At 36.5% G+C, this 21,496-nt stretch overlaps 1 protein-coding gene across 1 annotated transcript in view; it reads right to left on the reverse strand.

Annotated features, from left to right (window-relative positions):
* Positions 1-21,496, reverse strand: part of Smp_210650 (huntingtin interacting protein-related) — a gene marked incomplete at both ends in the record, with an annotated part of 25,019 nt that extends 3,523 nt beyond the window's left edge. The window contains 12 exons of the mRNA XM_018792751.1: positions 5,346-5,568; positions 5,989-6,055; positions 6,606-6,714; positions 6,828-7,201; positions 12,318-12,401; positions 12,437-12,599; positions 13,185-13,430; positions 16,356-16,461; positions 18,719-18,816; positions 19,009-19,210; positions 19,259-19,690; positions 21,021-21,496. Coding sequence (XP_018644662.1) covers positions 5,346-5,568; positions 5,989-6,055; positions 6,606-6,714; positions 6,828-7,201; positions 12,318-12,401; positions 12,437-12,599; positions 13,185-13,430; positions 16,356-16,461; positions 18,719-18,816; positions 19,009-19,210; positions 19,259-19,690; positions 21,021-21,496 — 2,580 coding nt within the window. The remainder of the gene's footprint in view (positions 1-5,345; positions 5,569-5,988; positions 6,056-6,605; positions 6,715-6,827; positions 7,202-12,317; positions 12,402-12,436; positions 12,600-13,184; positions 13,431-16,355; positions 16,462-18,718; positions 18,817-19,008; positions 19,211-19,258; positions 19,691-21,020) is intronic.

Raw genomic sequence — 21,496 nt, forward strand, 5'->3', positions numbered from 1 at the left:
TGTAAAAACGAAACGTCCAACCTCTCATCTTTCCCTGGCTCTAATTCCCCGCGGTAATAGGGTTCCGTTTTATATTTTGTTATTATTATTGATTTTTTAAACTAATGTTTTGTAATTTTGAACCGTAATCAGTTATTATTATGACCTTTATGTTTTTTTTTCTTCATATCTGTTAATTGGATAATTATCTGACCCGTAAATTATTTTCATCCTTAGATTCTTTTCTTAACTCTTGGTTATTGCGTAACCTTATTTGATAATAAGTCTCAAATCAATTTACGATGCAATCTTTTCTATCCTATAGACATACATTATCCATATAACTATAAATATGAATGTACAACTTAAATGAATGATTCTGTCGAAAAGGAAATTTTCTTGGTTGGAATTGTCTTTATTTTTATTAAAAGACAATGAGTTATTTTAATTATCTGAAAAGTTAATTGATGATATGTATTTGTCATTCATTAGTCATCCATATTTAAGCAATGTTGAATTGTAATCATTAAATTAACATTGTTAGATTGTAAATATTATGTATGTACACGTAACAGGTCATGACTTTGATCTCACTGGGTCACCAATTTCTTCAACTTGTTAAACATACATAAATTTCCTCAAACTAGTATAAGCTAAAAACATAGTGAACATTCTTTCGATAACTGTATTGTTTATATTTATACGTTGAATCTGTATATTACTTCTAAGTACTAAGTAGACAGTGTTATGAACTTGAAATGCATATAAAAATGTCAGGTGCTAGACCCGTTGCAACAGCTCACTATAAGGCTACATCATCTTAGACAACTTATGAACAAGTATATTTTGAATTTGATCAAGCTAACATTTCATAGTAGAGATCTCCGTTCGTTCGATATCTCTGGTTTCGCAGTGATTGAATAAAACTTTGATTGGTTCTTTTAATATCGTTTAGAGTTGTTTATTATTATCTGTTTGCTAGTACCAGTCTGTGTCTCCAGACATTACATCATTACAAAAGATTTCGCATAAAGATCAAGATATTATTTATTAGATGCATATTATGCATAAACGCTGACACCATAAAGATTAATCACGATCATAAAATTATTCAATTTCTTTAATTGCACGTCAGTGGATATCTGTTATCACAGGTGATAACTCACACAGCTCATGCGGGATCAGTATTCGAAAACTAAACTAGTCAGTCAGTCAGTTACGACGTAGAACTCCGTACGTAAATCAGTTCGAGTTGGCATACCACATTAGCACAGAGATGAAGTTGTCGATTCAAATCCTATAGTGGTAGGGGTAGTAATAGTATAAGTACTAATCGGAAAGATTAGGGTTTGAAGATGTTATTTAAGGAGTATAATCCAGTGAAATAAATTTGGAAAGAGAAAAAATGAAGCTTATAATAAGATGAATATATATATATATATATATAATCTATATATATAATCTAGTCACTCATTAGTTAAACAATAAGAATGTATATAGAATAATAGTCTATTAATAGGTCCCGGAAGTTACCCGTACTTATTTCTTCACTAGAATATAACATTTGGTACTTCTTTCAGTTACAAACACTGCCACATAACCCCACGATCAGCAGAGTCGAATGCCGCCTTCATGTCGAGAAATACTACTAACGTGGGACAATCTGAATGTGTGTTTATGTTCTAGGACCTGACGTAGAGTGAATACCTGGTTTATACAACCACGTCCAGGTCGAAAACCAGCATGGTTTTCTTCAACCTGCTCTTCACGAGCTTTGGTTAGGCGTCGAAGTATTATTGAAGCTAATATTTTAGACACTATATTAGTCAAACTGATTCCTCTGTGATTGTCACAAGAGAACTTTTGTCCTTTCTTATAGACTGGCACAATCAGTGATTGGGACTAGTCAGATGGAATTACGTCTAGTTCCCAGATTCTACCTAAGACATCAGTCAATCTCTCTGCTAATACTGGATTCTGTACAGGATGTTCACCTACTTTGATAGCGTTGATGATCTGAACATGCATTCGAAGTGGTAAATAAATCCCCAAAATTAATAGTTCTCTCACTCTTCGACATTTGATTCTGACCGTATTATTTTGACACCAATGTTTAATTCATTTACATCCGAATTTTCACGGGAACAATTAGTCAATGCGGCATGGCTCGCCCATGCAGATGTGATCACCACATAAAACTTCTTTCTTTTCGTATCAAAATATTATCCTATCCCCAGTACAAATGTGTCCTTCAGAACTCTTAAATAGAACGTTTCTCACTGTCACAGTAGGACACGGCAGTATGACCAGTGATGTGACTTCTACGTAATGTCTTATAGATCAAGTATTCACATGATGACAGATCTATAATATTAGGATTAATTCTATAAATCTAACAGTAAAGATAAATGCAGTTATTACCGAATTGGCATCAATTCTACATCACGTCAGTCAGACTATGCCGCTTGTTTTGCAGTCAAAACTTGGCTAAATTTCAGTCCTCTCCTTCAAGGGTAATTTTTAATTCGGCACACGTAGCAGAAAAAATTATATTGACATTCTAAAGACCTGCAGACAAGCGATTCTCTCAAATACAAGTTGGGAACATCACCCCGTGGTCCGTGAAATATATCGCTGGGAGGTCAGCAAACAATCAGGTGCTAACCAGCATTGTGGCTCACTCTGTAACTGAGTTGGTGAATGGTAGTCTGAATGAAGCGGTGCGAGACAGTGAAGTAAGCTATCATGTAGCATGGAATTCGCACAATCACGGTAATAAACGTGCCTTGACTACTCATCTGTTTTACCATACAACAATTAAGATTCCCTGTCTTTAACCCTGAACTTCAGAAATAATCGATCTAAATGAGGCCGTTCACTCCTGATTACATTCAGAAAACGACTATTTCATTCCCATTAGATGTTGGGAGAGCCAACCTAGATCAACAACGCAACAGTATAAAAGTCAGACAAGTCACAAACTGGCGTTGGTTGATGTTCACTAACATTCCACAGTTCGGAACACAGAGAATATGGTTCTGAGAATGAGACACATCATTCACGCTTAAAGCTACAGATAATGGTTCTGACAGACCAACCAACACACATTATATGACAATCTGCTTGAAAACCCAGTAACGAAACGTTTTTAGAGGTACATCAGGAGGTGAAAAGAACCATCAGTCGCCTGTTTAGCAACATAAGAATGTTAAAAAGTAAACTGGGAGAGGTCGGAAACGCGTGTATTCAGTTGGTTAGGATGATCATAGTCCTTATTAAAGTATTTCGGTCACCCAAAACAAAGGATAACAAAATGAGCTTGCGATACGTGACGCTTTGTGGTGCGGCAGGGTAAGCAAAACTGGAGCTGGAGTGGAAAAATACATTATCAATCACTTCAAAACCGTAACACTACACAATACCGAATGAACTAAGATGACAGAATCGTTCTGGTGTCCACTAATGTAAACGGCACAAAGTACTTGATTGGAGGAATATATCGGTCCTCCACAGGTTCCAACACACATGATGATGAGATAATACAGAGTGTACTAAAGCTATCAAACCTGGGGTTTGACGAAATACTACTAGCTAGGGACTTTATTACCCCAATCTGAAATCTTAGCGAGCAGGATACAACAGGTCAGATATATATTTAACTCCAACATAGGAACATAAAGCGAATTCAGGGAGTTTTTATAACAATGATTCATATTGTTGAGATTTGGTCTGCGCATGACCGGTCCTCACACATTCCAGCTTGTTGACCTCGATGTTGAGTGTCTACTGACTTTTTCATTCAGTTCGACAGCACTCTGTTGAAACTTTTACTAGTACTGGCAACAGTGTGATGCCTTTGTATTTCTTACACTTGCTCAGATTTCCTTACTTCGGTGTCTTGGTGAGGTATCCTTCTTTCTAGTCTGTTGACACTTGTTTTTTAGTGATACAAATATGATCCATCTGGTTCTCTGTATCGGTTCAATGGGACTAACGTTACACAACAAAAAAATATTTAGAGGATAACTCACCAAATCTGAATCGTTGGAACTGGACATCAAACTCAACATACGAGGTAAGGCTTGTAACAAAGTAGAAACAACAGGCATGCTTTTCAGTTCTACTGCTATGTTGGATAAAAGATTTGAAAGCGCAGTATTGTTTCGACCACACTCACTTAAAAGTGCACAGAGTAGTAACTGAAACAATGAAAAGAACGAATACCAAATATTACGAACGTGAAATGATGCAAATAGAATCAATCAAATATTACTGATCTGAGATTTGTTATTGCTTAGCATGTTTTTTTATAGCCTACAATTTTATCACTGAAAACTTTTTGATATAACACAATGTCTTTAACCCAAAACGTTTACAGTTCTGAAAAGTGAAAATCAATAAATGTCATGAAATCATATAATTGTTAAAGAAAAATACAAACTGAGCATGCAGAAGTAATCTAACATTTTAGAAATATCCTACTAAATTTTCTCATTCACAAGAGAGTCGATGTATGAGATATTTTTTATATTATAATAGAATGAATATTGTTGGAACTAATTTTCGTATCATTTTAGTAAGCAACTGGGTTACTATGTTTATGTACTCTGTTAATGATAAGTTTTCGGTTAACGCATCAACTGGTATCATGTCTTTAAAATTTGTTGCCGTTCTATTACATGCAATTTACCCTATTCACAGCCGCTTTTTGCCCGCTTCTGTGTAATTTTTCATTTTCTGATGTGATGCGGTTTGGTATGTCCGTACATAAATGACGTTTGTTTGAAGCATATATAGTAGAAGCTGGTTGCTGACCTTTGGACTTAAGGAAAGGAAAAGAGAGAAGCTCATGAAATGCGGACCAATAGGAAGTTAATTGTGTCGGCCCACAGTCAAAATTGCTGGTCGGGTGTGTGGCTGATCAAATCGAAAACAATAAGCTGTGGAGGAAATGTTAGGAGCGAAACAGACAAAAGTGAGAATTAAAAATCTGACTGACGACTTGGCACGTGATATAAGTCCGCGGTCTCAAAACAACATCTTATGTCCATAAGTTTGCCATCAACTGATCAGATACTATATGAAGACCATAAGACTAAGTGTGATGAACATTTATTTCATGAAAGTAGTAATTCAGGAAAAATTACGATTTCGATTTCATCACAGAAGTTTGGGAGTGGCCATCATATTGACTGGAGAAGTAATATTAAAATACAATAGGTTTCAACAAAATAAAGCGATAGATTAATATTGATTAGGGAATCAATTGTTGACTGTTCCAGACAACATATAATTGGATTTGTTAAAATGCTGCAGAGTAATGGAATCATAATTGAATAAATGTAACAAATAAGCAAAAACGTTACCTGACGAAGATGATCTGTATCTTTTTCAGCATTAGACGGTTTTTTCTGCAAAAATTCATCCGATGTAGGGACAGAATTTTCAGATGAACATTGATTTTCATTAGCTTTAACTTGAGCTTCAAAAAGCATACGTCTCTCAGCTTTGGACAAACATGACGAACTGTTAGATGCTTTTGGACCACTTTGCTCTCGAACGAAAGATGAAACCAGTTTATCACGTAAACTTGAGAAAAAATAACAAAAGCAGGGAATTAAAGTATTGCAGAAAGCGCTATTTATTTCATGAAATTAGGATGGATAGTACAAAATCATGTGTACCTTATTTCAACAGAATGCTTTTAAAAAACTATAATGCCTACCGATTGGAAGTGGTACATTTGAAGACGTGAATATTCTTTAATCAACAACAATCCAGGAAGGACTAGTTAATATAAAATCGTGATAGTAGGTTTAATGAAATTTATATGCTTTACTGACTGATTCGAACGACAAACAGTTTGTATATATATATATATATATATATATATATATATAGAGAGAGAGAGAGAGAGAGAGAGAGTAAAACCATCCCTAGAATTATTTAATATGTACAAATACATTGGTAATAAATGAATGGAAAGTATACAATCGTGTTTAAACTTACGTTTTATTTGACTGGAATTTACAGCTAGTATTCTGAGTCCAAGATTTATTTGACATTGCTTGATCATCTGGTAAACCAAATAATAAAAATAACTGACCAATTAAAGAAACGATGTTTAGTTGTTAGAACTTTATGATCAACGGTAAAATACGGTGTAGTCGGATTTCAGATTATTTATTGAATCACATATTTGTTTACGAGCTATCATAAACTCAGCTAAGATTTCATTGAAACCTCCTTTGGACCTTCAATGTTAACGTATATCGTCATTGTTATTTGAATATTTTTTACCTATACATTTTGAGAAAACTGATATTCACATAAAGAAAAAGTAAAACATTACAAGCAGTCATGTGTATTTATGATTGTTATGAATGTGCGATGCTGAAGAACCCAAAAGTAGGACGAAACAGTTGTCCAGTGCTTCATCTTTCTTAATGGTAATCTGAGATCGGTCCGTGATGCAAACCATGAAAATTTATGTCTCCATAGAACCCCTATATCACAATTTTTTCGGGTTTAAGCAATCCTTGACTACGGTTTTAATTAAAAAGCAACTGAAGTTTTTAATAGTTCTATGAAATGAACAGTAACATTTAGTTCCAAATAATACCGACCTTTGTATTCTGATCCCCAAGAGATAAGAGAAGAGCCAATTGGATTTGATATATGAAGCATTTTCTCGGTTTCTTGACGCTCCAATCGAGGTATCCGGTAGTTTTCCTTCTATCATAACACGCAGAAACATATAGATGGCATTGTGATAAAAACAAGTTCGAAGAAAAATGAAGATGATGAAATATAGAACTAGTAAATCCCATAGACTGTCAAAAACTTACCGGTAATTTAGACCATTTTTCAAGCAGTTCACAAGCCAAAGCCTTGATCTCCTCTATCCATTCCTCATTCGTTTTACCCTCACATAGTTCAGCATCCATATTTAATTCGTTGTCGTCCGCTGCATATCCGATTTCAACTTCACCATTACCATCATCCACAAGAGTCACTGGGGACATATCACAATCCGAAGTTTGAGTAATAGTGTTACATCCTTCTTCGTAAACTGGAAGTGTCGAAGCATGCAATACACATGATGCATTCTCCTTCAAAGAAGAACTAAATGAGTCGGAACTAGAAGGCGATGCAGCGAAATCACTATTCTTATCACCTGTTTGTATGGAAGAAGATTCATTGTCTTTGGTACTCTTAGAAACTGAAACATGAAAAGTAAATTTTGTAAATCTTAAAATGAAAGTAAATCATCTCACAAGACACTAAATTATGATGAATTTGTACATTCAGATTGTTTTTTAAAACAGATCTTCACCTGTTATGAGAGACAACTGTCACATAATACAGGACGAAAATTTTTCAGTATAAAGAGCAATAGTAGAAAAAACAAAAGTGAATAGCTTTCGTAATCAGTAGAACCGAAACAACGCACGATACATTGTGACATTAAAAGTTCCTAAACGTTTGAAGATTATGTGTTTCGAATTCGCAACATTTATACAAAAATGAGCTGCATATGTCGAGTTAGGTAACAAACAAGTGATGAAAACTGAACCTTAGGTGTAGTGGACAGTCTCTGACAAGGGTTTATTCCAGGTATTTTGAACAAACGTTTTAATGTATTAACCGATAATAATTCATCAGTGTTGAAAGTTCATAAACATCCGTTTATAAAGTGTTACCCCAGAACAGGTTGCAAACGTTTTATCCGCTCAGAAATGAATAGTTCTTTAAGAAGTCTAGAAAAATAAACTACGTGACGTTTAGTTTGAAATATTACATATATTGTTATGATAACAAAGCCAAGGTCGTCCGAAAACCAATGAACAAACCCCACTTTTTGTGAATAGATTAACATTGGAGTAAAGCTTTTACTAATATCCTTTTCCCTACTGTTTGAGTTCAAATGTGGGAAGCAACTCCGAAAGAGACGTTTCGTCAAGGGAGTTAGTAACAAGCGTTTAAGTATGCAAAAAAAATAGTTAGCATCCTCACATTGATGAGTAATTAGTCAATCAAACAAGGGAGAATACATACATAGATTTATTGGGATCAATATCATCCGCGTTTTTACCATAACAATAAAGAATTTATGAGAAAAGTGTGTAGTCAAGATTAACATGAAAAAAATGACGTCCGATGAAATGCTATAATAAGCGGACTAAATTCAAGGGAAAACACAATCTGTAATTAATTTGTATCAATTTTCAACGTTAAACAAAGCATTGGAAGGAAAGGAACGGAACAAAGTAATAGCCGGAAGAAGAACAGATCTCAGTGATCAACACCGAATTTAGAAAAAAATACGTGGAAAGTAATCCCCATTTTCATTACAATCGAAAATCTTTATAACTCTAAGTAGGGGCTTTTTTAAAGCGTCAATGTTATAAGAGTACACGAAAATATTTCAAAATGTTGACTTTCACAAAGAGCAATATTAATTTCATCAGCTTTATTTATTTATTTTAACACATAAACATTGGTACAAGAGGGCACCAGATATATATGCGCACTACTAAAAGTATAACGATAGAGGTTGTACAACACAAATACACCTGTAACTTCATTCATAATTCGCTCTCCGCTTTAATATTATGGCTTCTATGGTTATTTTACTCTGTGATTATCACCTGCCGATCAAAATTATGACACGCGGAAATATTTAACTTTATGATAATAAACTTTGTGGCAACCTAATGAGTAGGAAACTGTATTTTTTGACGTTTTTTTTACTTGTTTGGATATCATTATATATATATATATATTACCTTCTTACCCAATCCTCAATTTATTTGAAAATCAACTGATTTAACTTTATACATAAAAATTCGGAGCAGATCCCACTAACCAGAACTTAAATATCTGTGGTCACGGATATGTTCCATTTAAATATACATACAAGTCTAAAGTAGGTAGGTCTACAAAACCATACGAATATCTGGTCTATGCAACCACGTCCAGGTCGAAAACCAGCATGGTTTTCTTCAACCTGCTCTTCACGAGCTTTGGTTAGGCGTCGAAGTATTATTGAAGCTAATATTTTAGACACTATATTAGTCAAACTGATTCCTCTGTGATTGTCACAGGAGGACTTTTGTCCTTTCTTATAGACTGGCACAATCAATGATTGGGACCAGTCAGATGGAATTACGTCCAGTTCCCAGATTCTACCTAAGACCTCAGTCAATCTCGTTGCTAGTACTGGACCACCATCCTTAAAAATTTCAGGGGTAAACCTGTCAGGGCCTGCGGCTCTCCCTCGCTTTAGATTTCTTATAGCTTTTTCAACCTCATAGAGAGTTGGAGGACTTACCTCAATTTGCCATTCAGGACGACTGTGGATCGTGGGTAACTGAAGTGTGGCTGAAGGCCAGTTGAACTGATCCCTAAAGTGTTCTGCCCATCGATACAATCTCCTGTATTGAGAATGAATGACATGCCCATCTTTGTCTGAGATAGTTTCGCTAATAGTTGGGTTCCTAATGCCGGTTTCTTTAATAAGTCTGAATAGTTGTCTGCTGTTACCTATTGCCGCTGCCTTTTCCATCTCTCTTGCTTTCGCTACCCACCACTGTTCACGATCATTGCGTAGGCTTCTTACTAGCCTTCGCTTAAGCTGACTCCGCTCTTCGTTATGTTCAGAGCCAGGTGGGATGAGTTTTCGAGCATCTATCAGTGCGGTAGATGCTGCCGAGATCCATTGTTTCTCCCTAACCTTATGGCTTACCTTACTAGCGGATATCACTGCTGTTTCCACAGCTTTTCGGATGTCATTCCACGCTGCTTCGGGGTGGGCACAACCTACATTTCTGTCTAACTGTTTTTCCAGTTGTTCCTGAAATATATTCTTAGTTTGCCTATCATTAAGTAGAACCCTAAGAGGTTTCACTGCAGTGTCTTTCCTACGTCCAGTAAGACGCAAACAGACACGTGCTCGCACTAGAGCATGATGAGTCTAAACATGTGCCCCAGAATGATCGACAGTCTTCTATCGAGCCCCTCCATCGGTGGCTGATAGCGATGTGATCTAATTGGGTCCAACGTTGGAACGAATTCGGGGGTCGCCATGTCAAAAGATGTTTTTGCTTATGCTTAAAGTTAGTATTTGCAAGAAACAGGTGGTTATCTGAGCATAGTTGCAATAGACCATCGCCATTATCTGTTCTTTGAGCCATGACACCAAGGTGTTTTTCCCCTTCGCTTACTTTACCTACTTGAGCATTGAAGTCGCCAGCCACTATTACTACATCAGGGCGCCTAGCTTTTCGGAGAAGGTCAGAAAGGTTTCTGTAAAACTCATCTTTCACATCATCTGAGCGGCAGTCAATGGGAGAGTAGGCAGAGACGACGAAGAGGCAACGACGAGTGTCCCTATCTTTCCGAGTCCTTACTGTTCCGTTTAGTCGGACAGCACACAAACGACTGTTTACTGGGACTCAGTCCAAAAGAGCTAGTTCTGCCCTAGAACTCAATGCTATACCTACGCCAGCGCGGCCACGGGAAGCAGAATCATGGCTTCCAGATACACGAAGTGTGAATCAAGTTGGTTCTTTATTTTGATATGATGAGGTCAAATGAATAACGCTACCCGGATCCTGTATGCGCGTTTCGGAGACGCAGCACACATCGATGGTGCGAGATTCTAAAGTTCTAGCTAAGGAAGCCTGTTGTCCTAATTGGCACTGTATTCGTACGTTAAAAGTTCCTACATGTAGTTTAGAGTGTGTGCTTTCAGGAGACCAGAAATAACGTTCCGTGTACTCGAATCGTTTGCTCTAGAGGTGAGAGGTGATAAACGGACGTGAGAAGGGTTAGTCGTGGAGATAAGAGAGTTATTAGGAGGTGTAGGAAGGATTTGAAAGTGACCAACTTGGTATCGTGTGCAGTTACGGGTATGAGGGCTAATATCACTTCCCGGCTGCCCACACCGTGGAAGGGTATTTCTTGAGGGACCTGAAAAAGTTCGATTAGTGTTGGTCTTAACGACCTGAGAGCGTGACCGCAGTGCCCAAGGGACAACTGCTTGAGGCCGGTCACGCACGGCCTTTTTGACGTGTTAGCTCCGTTCTTCAAAGGACCTTACCGCCGGAGACGGATATCCGTGGGATAAGGCGAGGTGTGCATTTTTAGGGTCGACCTTTTCTAACCCCACCCCTCCTTGTGGGAAGGCAGCATCGCTGTCATGCTGGTTGTCTGAAGGAAACACCTTACTGCCGTCACACCTCTGTACAGTCGGCAGTACGACTTCGCCTTCGGACCTTGAGATTGCTGCTTTTAGTCTTACCGCTCTTCAACCGACCTGTCTGGCATGGTAGGACCTCGAGGAACGATTGTTCCAGCCAGCATAGCTCGATTGCTTCATCACGACAGGCAAGCCCGAACACCACGTCAAGGTAGCAGCAACGGTCGAGATCGTACTTCTAGGGATCAGTCCTATAGTACGTATCACCAGGACGTCAAACAAAACCATACAATTAACTTGCGAACTGGACAATTTAGTCTGAATTCACTTGGGAATTGAACGATCGATTTTTGATTAGGGAGTATTTTGGATAACGAATTGAGATGTGTCTATATCTACTTCATCCTACTCATCAAGTGTTTAGTTAGGATGACATGAATAAACTGACAAACCGTCAAATCAATTGCAAGGACCAGAAATATTCTCCTAATTGACATTCTGAGCCAAATGCAAAAGCGCTGATGAAAATGAAAACCGAATTCACCATAGTTTGTATTTTAAGAGACGGAATGTTGATTGGGAATAATATGTTCGTGAAGGATCGTTTGAAATAAGAAATTTGTTTGAAATTTTATGTTAAAGTTTGCATCTGTAATAGCAAGAATCATTAGTATTGAACATGGTATTCGTTCTCATCAAATTAATAAACCTGATTCGAGAAGTAAGCGACATAATTCATGCCCAAAAGCCATCTGACTGTCAGGGATAATATGGGTGATCACAAAAAAAATATGCCGAAACACTAGCTATCACCAAGTGGCTAGCCACTGTTGGTTGAGGATAAACTCAATATAGACTTGATCAGTGAACTGGGTACTGCTGTAAATTGTGTAAAGAACTGATTAAACTGGAAACCATTCGACTATTTTTTTGGTTTTCGTGATATTCTTGTGTTGATCTCTCTCCAGAACAGAAAAAGGTGATAAGCTGAAACAGAATATGACAATCTATCGTTTTTACTGTTTGATATGAACACACTATAAAACTATGGATTTAAATACATTATTTGCACTTAGATTGAATATGTAAATGAACTTTGTAACAAATAAATTGCTAATTTAATCATCCAACATACGTGATTTTGTTTCATCAGAATCGAAATTTGACTCCGTGGGGAGTTCATCAGTAGAGAAACCAGCCAAAGTAACATTTGAAGTATCTAAAAGCATAGTTCAGCATCTTGATCAACTTTACCTGCTATATGTAGATCAATACTCTTCCACGACTCTGGAGGAATACTACGTGCCCGACAATGGTGAGGATCGGATGTCCACTGTGCTACTATTTCCATAAGGCGTGAATTTGACTGTACCTGTTTTTGCTCTGAAACGGGGATGTGTTTTAAGCAAACTAATATCTAGAAAGAAATAGATTTGCAAACATACATGAGGTTTTGATTTTGTTAACATACAAAATATATCGAAGCTCAAGCAAATAAAGTGATAAGCGAAATACATATGAAATTAGCGCATATACACATATTGTGGTGAATGAGAACACAGGTGGGGACAACCGATTGTATTTAAATACAAAATTACAGAATCTCTTAGTAAAATATTAGAACCATATACTGAATACTTCATCCGAAAATCTCCATCATTTGTCTTTCACATTCAGTATGATTCTTCCAGTCCACAATTCCTTTCTATTTGCACTTTTATTCTCTTCAACTCGATCTTCTTAGCCTTCTGCTGCCAGGTTTTCCGCTTTCGACTGGTGTTACATACTACGTATATTTGTCGACATAAGTAGCGTACACAGCAATATAAGTAAATTTGTTATTTATATGAACTATGTGAATTGAAAAATAACCACTACACTGAAAATTACCATGTGTAGGTACGAAACCAGATCTATGAAACGGAAAAGTCTTAAGACACAGAGAGATACCTAAGTAGTTTAGCAAAAACTTCACACAAAGAAAAACAATTTTTCTACATACTTGCTTTTTGAGTTCCCAATCTTTTGGCGCTGCATCACACATAAAGGCCGCCAACATATCGAGACCATTATACTGTCGAAAAAGTTTAAGACAAGCATCGTTTTCTGTTTTAATCAGACGGTTGAGAAGCTGCAGTCGGGTGTACCTTGTAAGACATTCTTGAACCATAACTTGTAATAACAGAGTTATATCGTCTGCATTTCTGAATGAATCTAATTGAAGGAGCTGAAGAATGCGTCTTTCAACCTAGAGGTAAAATGAATTTAACAAAGGTATACATTAACTACGATAAATCCATTACAAGTACTAAAATGGGATAAAACGATTTCAAAATCCAAATCACGTCAAGTAAGCATCTGATAATTAATTCTCAACTTATTTAATATTCATGTAAATAATGCAACTAACTTAACTAAATAAAAAATTCGTGTACTAGGCTATAAGCCATACTCTTTATGAGGATAATGATTTAATTTGGGTGCACAAACCGGAGACCGAACAGGGTTCGGACCAGCGAGTTAGGGACTAGAAGTCGAATGCTATAAACAACTAATTAACTTCTCTGGTACCCAATTTAGAAACTGAGCATGTTGTTTCCTGCAGCAACATTAAAGAAACCTAAATTAATAGAACTAACAATAGCGTCCAAATAATTTTATGCGGAGAACAGAAATACTTAAACCGAAGTACGTCTCCGGAAATGACCATGAACTGCTTACATCTAATAACAGGATATTTAACTATTGACTTTCTGCAGAGCTGATTTAGTAGCTAGAACAAGAAAGCTAATATCAAGAAGGAACGGAATTATTAGCAAGATTGCAGAGGTAACAATTGTAATTTTAACTGAGTAGATTACAGTAATAAAATGTAATACTTATTTTGAACAATACCTTACGAGACACCTGGTTGAACAGTGCTGATTCTCATCCTTCAAGCTTTTTCTAAAATACCCGTATGGAAGACAATAAAATAACAACCAAAACCCCCTAAAATTGACCTTTTAGAGCTACTTTCTAACCGACAGGTAGTCCCAATAAAGTCAAAACACTTTGCTAGACCTCCGTTTAATATAACGGTATTATCCCAGAAAGCTAGTAATCTTTAAAAGATACTGATTATCAGGAACCTATAGTAATTAAAAACATCTAGCTCGGAGAAGCCAAGTTTTACAAGCAATGAGCAAAAAGCATTGTAAACTTTACCGTTTACTACCAAGTCGACAGATTAAACGACAATTTATAACATATTACCAGTTGAATATACTATACAAACTAATCAATTGTTCAAATAAACTAGCTTCTTAATCATCAGCAGTTCATCACTAATAACAGGTGTGGCGAAATCTGTTAACCTCGTACTACTTTGAAACTCGTTTCTATAAGGCATCGCGTACATACAGACCCTAACTATTAAATAATTAGATGAAGTTTGCGTTATTGATGCTGTACTTTCAAAAGAAGAGAATTAATACCACCATGCAATCGCTTTAAATTTACCTCTAAAACACCATGTTAGGCAAATCCTTCAACTGTAGCTTCTAGGTGGATGAGGTGGTTAGGATAGCCTAATCCTATCCTACTTGTTTTTATACAAGCTTTTCAAGATGTTAGTAAATATATCGAACAGAAACCTCTTTAGACAGTGACTTCACTGCAGGTCAATAAATCGGTGGTATTGTGATGGACGCAATTCCCAAGATTGTTGGTAGGTAGTATGTAGTGCAACGTGGCGTCGAAGTTGTCACAGTTCTCAGACGGAGAGAAGAATTTCAGTATATCAAAAGCACGGCGCAGGCAGAACACTTGATGACCAGACAAGACAGTTCAGGTTGAAGAACACCCAGCAAGATGCAAATGGATGACCAAAGGTCATGTATACATATTACATAAACACTGTAATTTCTTACAACAAACATGCCTTCTGTCCATTGCTTTGTTTTACAGTAGTACTAACAAGATGAAAGACATTTACTCTTGACCTATAACATATGTGAAAGTGTTCGATGACTTATGGAGGGATAAACATGATCAATCTATACAAGATGTAAGCAAACCTTAAACTGTTTTTCAACTTCTTACCAAAACTAGTGTTATGAGAAACTTGTCCTCAGTTAACAATATTTTGCAAGATAGATACTAAGACAGCATTGCTCCAAAATTCAATCGGCTCCTTGACCATATATATATATAACTGGTAGGTTGTTACGACCTAAAATTTTTACGGTAACTTCAACAACGCGGACTCGTGTTAACAGAGTGGAGAAGATCAACTAGGTGCAAGTTTTCGTAACTCGATACTCGTTACACTTGATCAGTGAAGATACGTTTATGTAGGATCTTTAATTGGATCTATCCAGGATATGATTCATAGAAGCATTAAATGACAAAAAATTGATTCAGCAATAACTCAACCCAATGAAACATTTGATTTAGTTACCCATGTGAATGGTACAACTGCTTTCGACGAAACATCGATAAAATAAAAATATAAATCTCTTGAGACGCTAAATTACTTACTAAACTTACAATGAAGATAATAATATAAAATCATTTACAACACACGCAAATGCTGCAACAAAACATACAGTTATTCGTGTCATAGTACCCCGTTGAGTAGTGCTGAAAAACTATCCGTCAGTTTTCTGTGTATTTTGATAGTCTGAAGGAGTAGTATCTAACATACAAATCCTAACCTGAAGCTTATACCATGTTATTACAAAGTCTTTCCGGTTGCAAGATAATACAACTACTTAATCGCTCAAAATTTAAATCACTGGTAACTGTGGTCCGAATTATTACACTTCGAGTGACAAGAATATTTCCCTAAGCCTTATCTGAATTCAAATATGTTCTTAGGTCGTGATAATTGAAACCGGAAAAGAAGACGCCGAAGAACCGGTAGTATAATGTCGAAAATAAAACAAACTCAAGTCAACGTAATGATATCTCACTGTAAAATGTCTAGCTTTGAATTTTGCTCAGAAGTCAATAACAAAAACACGAGTTCTCTATCCCAAACTGACTATACATTTTTGGCTGTTTCAAGCTGGACTTGTTTCACCATTTAGGTCAAACGTAACTGCTGTCAGTTACGAAATTTTGGAGATAAGAATAGATGAAGAGAAATCACAGAAAGATACCTTGCAAGCACTAACAAGCCATGACATACCATTGTAGTATCTTTCATGCGAACTTTTTCTTGCAAATATTTGCTAGTCGCCCCCATTATACCAGAGCAGGTAGATGCACCACAGTAACACTTTTGTTCAGAAACCCTGAATTTTACAACAATGAACAAAAATTTAGAACGAATAAGTTCAAAAGTAAATAGAGTGGTGAAAGAACGGATTTTGTTAAAAGCGCCTTATTGGATGTTAATAAATTTACCTCATCCAATCATTTAAACTCGTCTTAAGAAGAATGTGAACTGAGTTCAACCTGAATAAACATTGGTTTGAGTCAAAAAGGAACATAATAAGTATTTTATAGTTAATCGAATGGTGCCAGTTAATATTACGAAACGGAAAGGCTGGCATTAAAAATTGGACTATGTAATAATACCTTATACGACGTATCTGTATATTTGTTTCAATTTGGGCAAAATCGGTCTTGAAGCTCGTGAGTATGCATTTGTCGATACAGGATAATAATAATAATATAACATCACCTTACAAACGAACATAACTTCACCAGGTTGCACACTGAAATCGGGGTTTCAAGAATCGCTCGTTGTTCTATTATCCACGACTTTTACGGTAAGTATACTTTAATACAACTTAATTACTGAGTATAGGTTTACGCATTAAAATCTGAGCCATGATTAATATGATATAGATATATAACATTACTCCCCAGGCTGAAGTAGGATAGAGTTCTTTATAAAAATCTGAACTTCAATAAAGACACTTCGGTAATTGGGATATATTTGGGTGAAACCATAGAATCATTTTATGTAAAACTTTCTAAAAGCTGTATGTAAGAATAAGTCTTAATTTCCGACCTAGCCACAGTTCAGTATGATTATATAGTCAGAGCTGATCCAAGCATGTAGGTTTAAATAAAAGCCTTTAAAACTCACTATCTCATGTACTTATTTTCAGTCGCATGGTGGCAGATTCCAACATTCTGCATACTGTTTAGAAATTCATGTAGTATTACTAACAACGGCTTGATTTATAGACCTAAACTTAGCTGACAAGTTGCGATACACTAATTGGGATCTCGTTTGGTTTTTTGGATACATGATATCATTGGGATAAAGCAAACTATGAACAAAGATCTTAAATGTCTAGAGAGAATCCGGGCTGAGAACGTTCGGTGACTCTGTGTTTGATCATCGTTATCTCCAAATGAACTACCAACATTTGGGGGTAACATCATGTTAGTAATGCAGAGGTCCGGATATCCGTGTTCGGGGGTGATGACAACGGCCCAATTAGTTTTGTTATGTTGAAATACTAGCTCCAGTGGTTTGAATATGTACTTCAAATGTCTTCCAAGCGACTTCCATATCGTGCTTTGTTTTCTGACACTGGGTTCGGATGGCGAAAGCGAAGGAGCGATCAGCTTATGACACGGTGCTGAGGTATGAAAAAACATTGTATAGGACTGGGATCCGTTGATGCAAATTAATGTCTTGAGACATTATTAAACACAGCTCAGTCCTGTTGTAATTTTGTCTCACTTCAAGAAACTAAGGACTTCCGTAACTAAAAGTAGTTTCTTGGACTATTTTTTCACGTGAACTGTTTCTTTTGTTCACTCACTTATTCACTTAATTATTTCTTGATCATTTTAACCCTCCTTTGTCTATCTCTTCACGATTTCATCCAATTATTTGTGTGGCAAGGACTTATCTTAGTGCCCATTCGTATCAAGATTTGTATTTAAATATACAATAAAACATTCAATTTATTAAATTTTGACTTTCTATTGAAAATGTCTATACGTTCCTTCTTAATTCTAAAATATTGTAGGGAGAACGACCAGGAATTACTTTCCGTCAATTTAGTCGTTATTGGATTTTGACATTTAAAACACTAGGATCATTTTAAGACTAAACGACAAACTAACTGATATCGTTTAGTAAACACTCAACTCTGATCAGCAGTTACCTGAGTAAACATTTTCTATCATAAAAAAATAAGATCGAAAACTAATCACTGACACGCAAAATGTTATTGCTTCAAAGAACACACTAATATCACCAGTAGTTAATACCACTATTTGTGTGGATAGAATCTTAAGTCCTATCTATCAGCTGAAGTTTATTATTTTTAAATAATAAAACACGAATTAGATTCATTTAGATACTCAACACAATCATTTCGACATGTAATTGCAAGCTAGACACCTGGTAAATAAAAATAACTGAAAAATATTACACACATATTACGAATTACAAGGTTTATAGCTAGTCAGTGCTGCTAAAAGTACTATTAACAAAACTAGCGTTTTGCTTTAACAAATATGTTACATTTAATGAAAGGTTTAATGCCATATAATTCCGAAAATACATTACACAACACATACCCATACTGGACAAACTGGTAATCTATGGTTACTTCCTGACCAGATGGGATATCTTCTTTAGCAAAAAACCCAATGCGTATTTCACCATTTACACTCCACTAAGAAATAAAAATACAAAGATAATAAAGTACCACAAGCATGTGCCGGTGGGAAAGTTGTTTTGCAGGTATTATGATAGTACTACGAATTACCAAAACGTACAACTCATGGAATGTTAAGTATATGAACTATCGACTAATTAATTTATATGTATTAAACTTACCAAACATACAAGACGATTATTTATTTACCTTTTGAGTAACACAGTTGGGTTCGCATGAGTGATTTACGAATCTTGCCCAGTTGCCTTTACTACCAGCATCGATGAATCTATCTGACTCCACAGCCATAAAGTAGTGATGAGCGTGACCCAGGCGTTCGTACCGCCGGATACGACGACGAAATTCAGAAAAGTCAATAACTTCTCCCACATATTCAATTACAAAGGATCCTCTACAAATAAAAAAAATTCCAATGGAGTAATGTATTGCATCAACTTACTTTTTGACGTTATCTGTTGCCATCAGTCCCCATCCTTTGTCTTTACCCGCATAAAAGGGTCTCGTCGGAGCGTAAAGCCTCATCTGGAACTGACGATTACTGCAAAAATCACCAGCAGCACAATGCAGTCCGCACTCAATATTTAGGGCACGGTTAATGCAACCAGGACCACAGGAAAGTATGCCTAGGTTAAGTTCCACTGGAGTAGGAGCGACACAATCGCAAATCCACTGTCGCATTTCATAGTGTAATGAACTAGCACGCAATCCAGTTGCCCCAAGAAGCTTGCCACTCCCCGAGTATGTTGTCTTACTGGGAATCGATGAACGGGTTGAACTCAAAAGACTGTAATCATTGTTCAACAGGTGAGTGTATTGTGGAGTAGGTGCTCCAGGATACGAAGAAAAAATGCTGCTTAGATCAACATCATAACTGTGGGACAGAAACAAGAGGATATTTGTGGAAGTCCGTTTTGAATCAACAAAAAAGTCAATTAAGTAATTCTAGCAATTGTCATTTAGTTATCAACTAATCTTATCAGCAATTCGAATGGTAAGCTTATCAGAATTAATATTCAAAATATTTAAAACAACAGAACTGTAGGAAACAATGGATCCAAGAAATAGCCACCTACACACAGTTATTCTCATGAGGATTAAAATTAACAGATACACCCGGAACAAAGGGTCTAAAAAACTGATTTCTGAATACTGTTATTAATCACAAGCAGGTCCAAGATAGCAGTGATATGGTAACAGATTTGTACACTCATACGGCAATTCACCGAGACAAATTAAATGTTTCAAAAAAATCCAGTTAGACCTAACGAATGAAATCAAACAATTTTTGAAAGGCATCAGAATTAGAGATTCGGATAGTAAAACGCTAAGTTCAGATACATCAGCTATCATTACACTCGAGACTTTTAAGAAAGGTGGGATGACTTTCGGATTCTATGAACCTTCTCAAAAGACCTAGAGTACAAAAACCGAAATGCTATCAGTAAAAACATACCATTCGGGAGCAGGTAAACCAGGTGGCTCACTTTAACGTAACTAATATACTTGAAAGCAGAGGAATTCATTGATAAGACGTGTGAGAACGAGAATCCATCGGATTTCTGTCGATGACCGTTTACAGTAAGACAACTTTCCAACGCTGTCGTCTACGGATCCCGAGTCCCTTGTGCGTTTTATTTCTTTTACCAAAATGAAAACTAACCACACCAACTACAGTAAGCTAAACGACAACTGACAAGTTTGTCCTAAATAAACATCATGCAGGGCAAATACATTTGGCTGCTCAAATGACTGCCTATGGATTGATAGGTGCAAACGACCATGTCGTATGATAAAACAATTGAATGAGTACATTTTGATTGAGCTTGGATTTTAAAGATGCGTGGAAGTTAGGAAGTAATTACGATAACCGGTAACTTAACCTGCCTAAGAAATATTAGTTGAAAGGCTACGAGGACCACCAACAAGAGCTAACAGTTGAGGCTTCGTGGTACAGAACTCAGGATGTTTTACGAACTAGGACAAATGATTACGCCTGAAACGTACAAAAATCTTATTTCGAATCAAAAGTAAGACGAAACCAAACTATGCTTGTTCTGCGTAAACGCACTAGACGTCTGAGTAGGCAACGTAGGAGGTAATCGTTAAACACTATTTCAGATTAATATTTACCTTATAAGATGTAATTTTGTTGCTAAAATAATCAAAATTAGCATCTTTAAGTTGCAATTAAGTAGACTTACTCGGATAACCTTTCATACGGATTGAGAGTGTTGGACAGAAAACACATCGGGATATGAGGCTTAATCTTCCGTTTCCGCAGGTCGTATTTCAATTCGCATGGCCTAATGTCCTGCGTACTGACAACTGTTAGTGGTGTACCATCTACGTGTTCAATAATTTCAGAGCACTGGATATCTAACACATCCAGGTCTCTAGCTGGTTGTGACTGGATGCCATCAGTCACCTCACACATTTTTTGAACACCTTGCAAATCCAAATGCTGGGATGACTCGTTGATGTAACTAGGTTCACTTGAAACATGAGAAAATAAGTCAGGAACTGAGATGGGTTCAAGGACGTCATTGATAGTGACGATAAACTCACCCCCAGGACAGCTCTGAGCATTATCAACTTCTATATTACGTGGACAGACTGTGTCCAACTCTGCATTCGACTCCGACTCCATGAAATAGCTATCCGCCGGCTGAACTTCCAT

This window comes from Schistosoma mansoni, assembly GCF_000237925.1.
Source record: "Schistosoma mansoni, WGS project CABG00000000 data, supercontig 0129, strain Puerto Rico, whole genome shotgun sequence".
In the NCBI taxonomy this organism is placed as follows: Eukaryota; Metazoa; Platyhelminthes; class Trematoda; order Strigeidida; family Schistosomatidae; genus Schistosoma; species Schistosoma mansoni.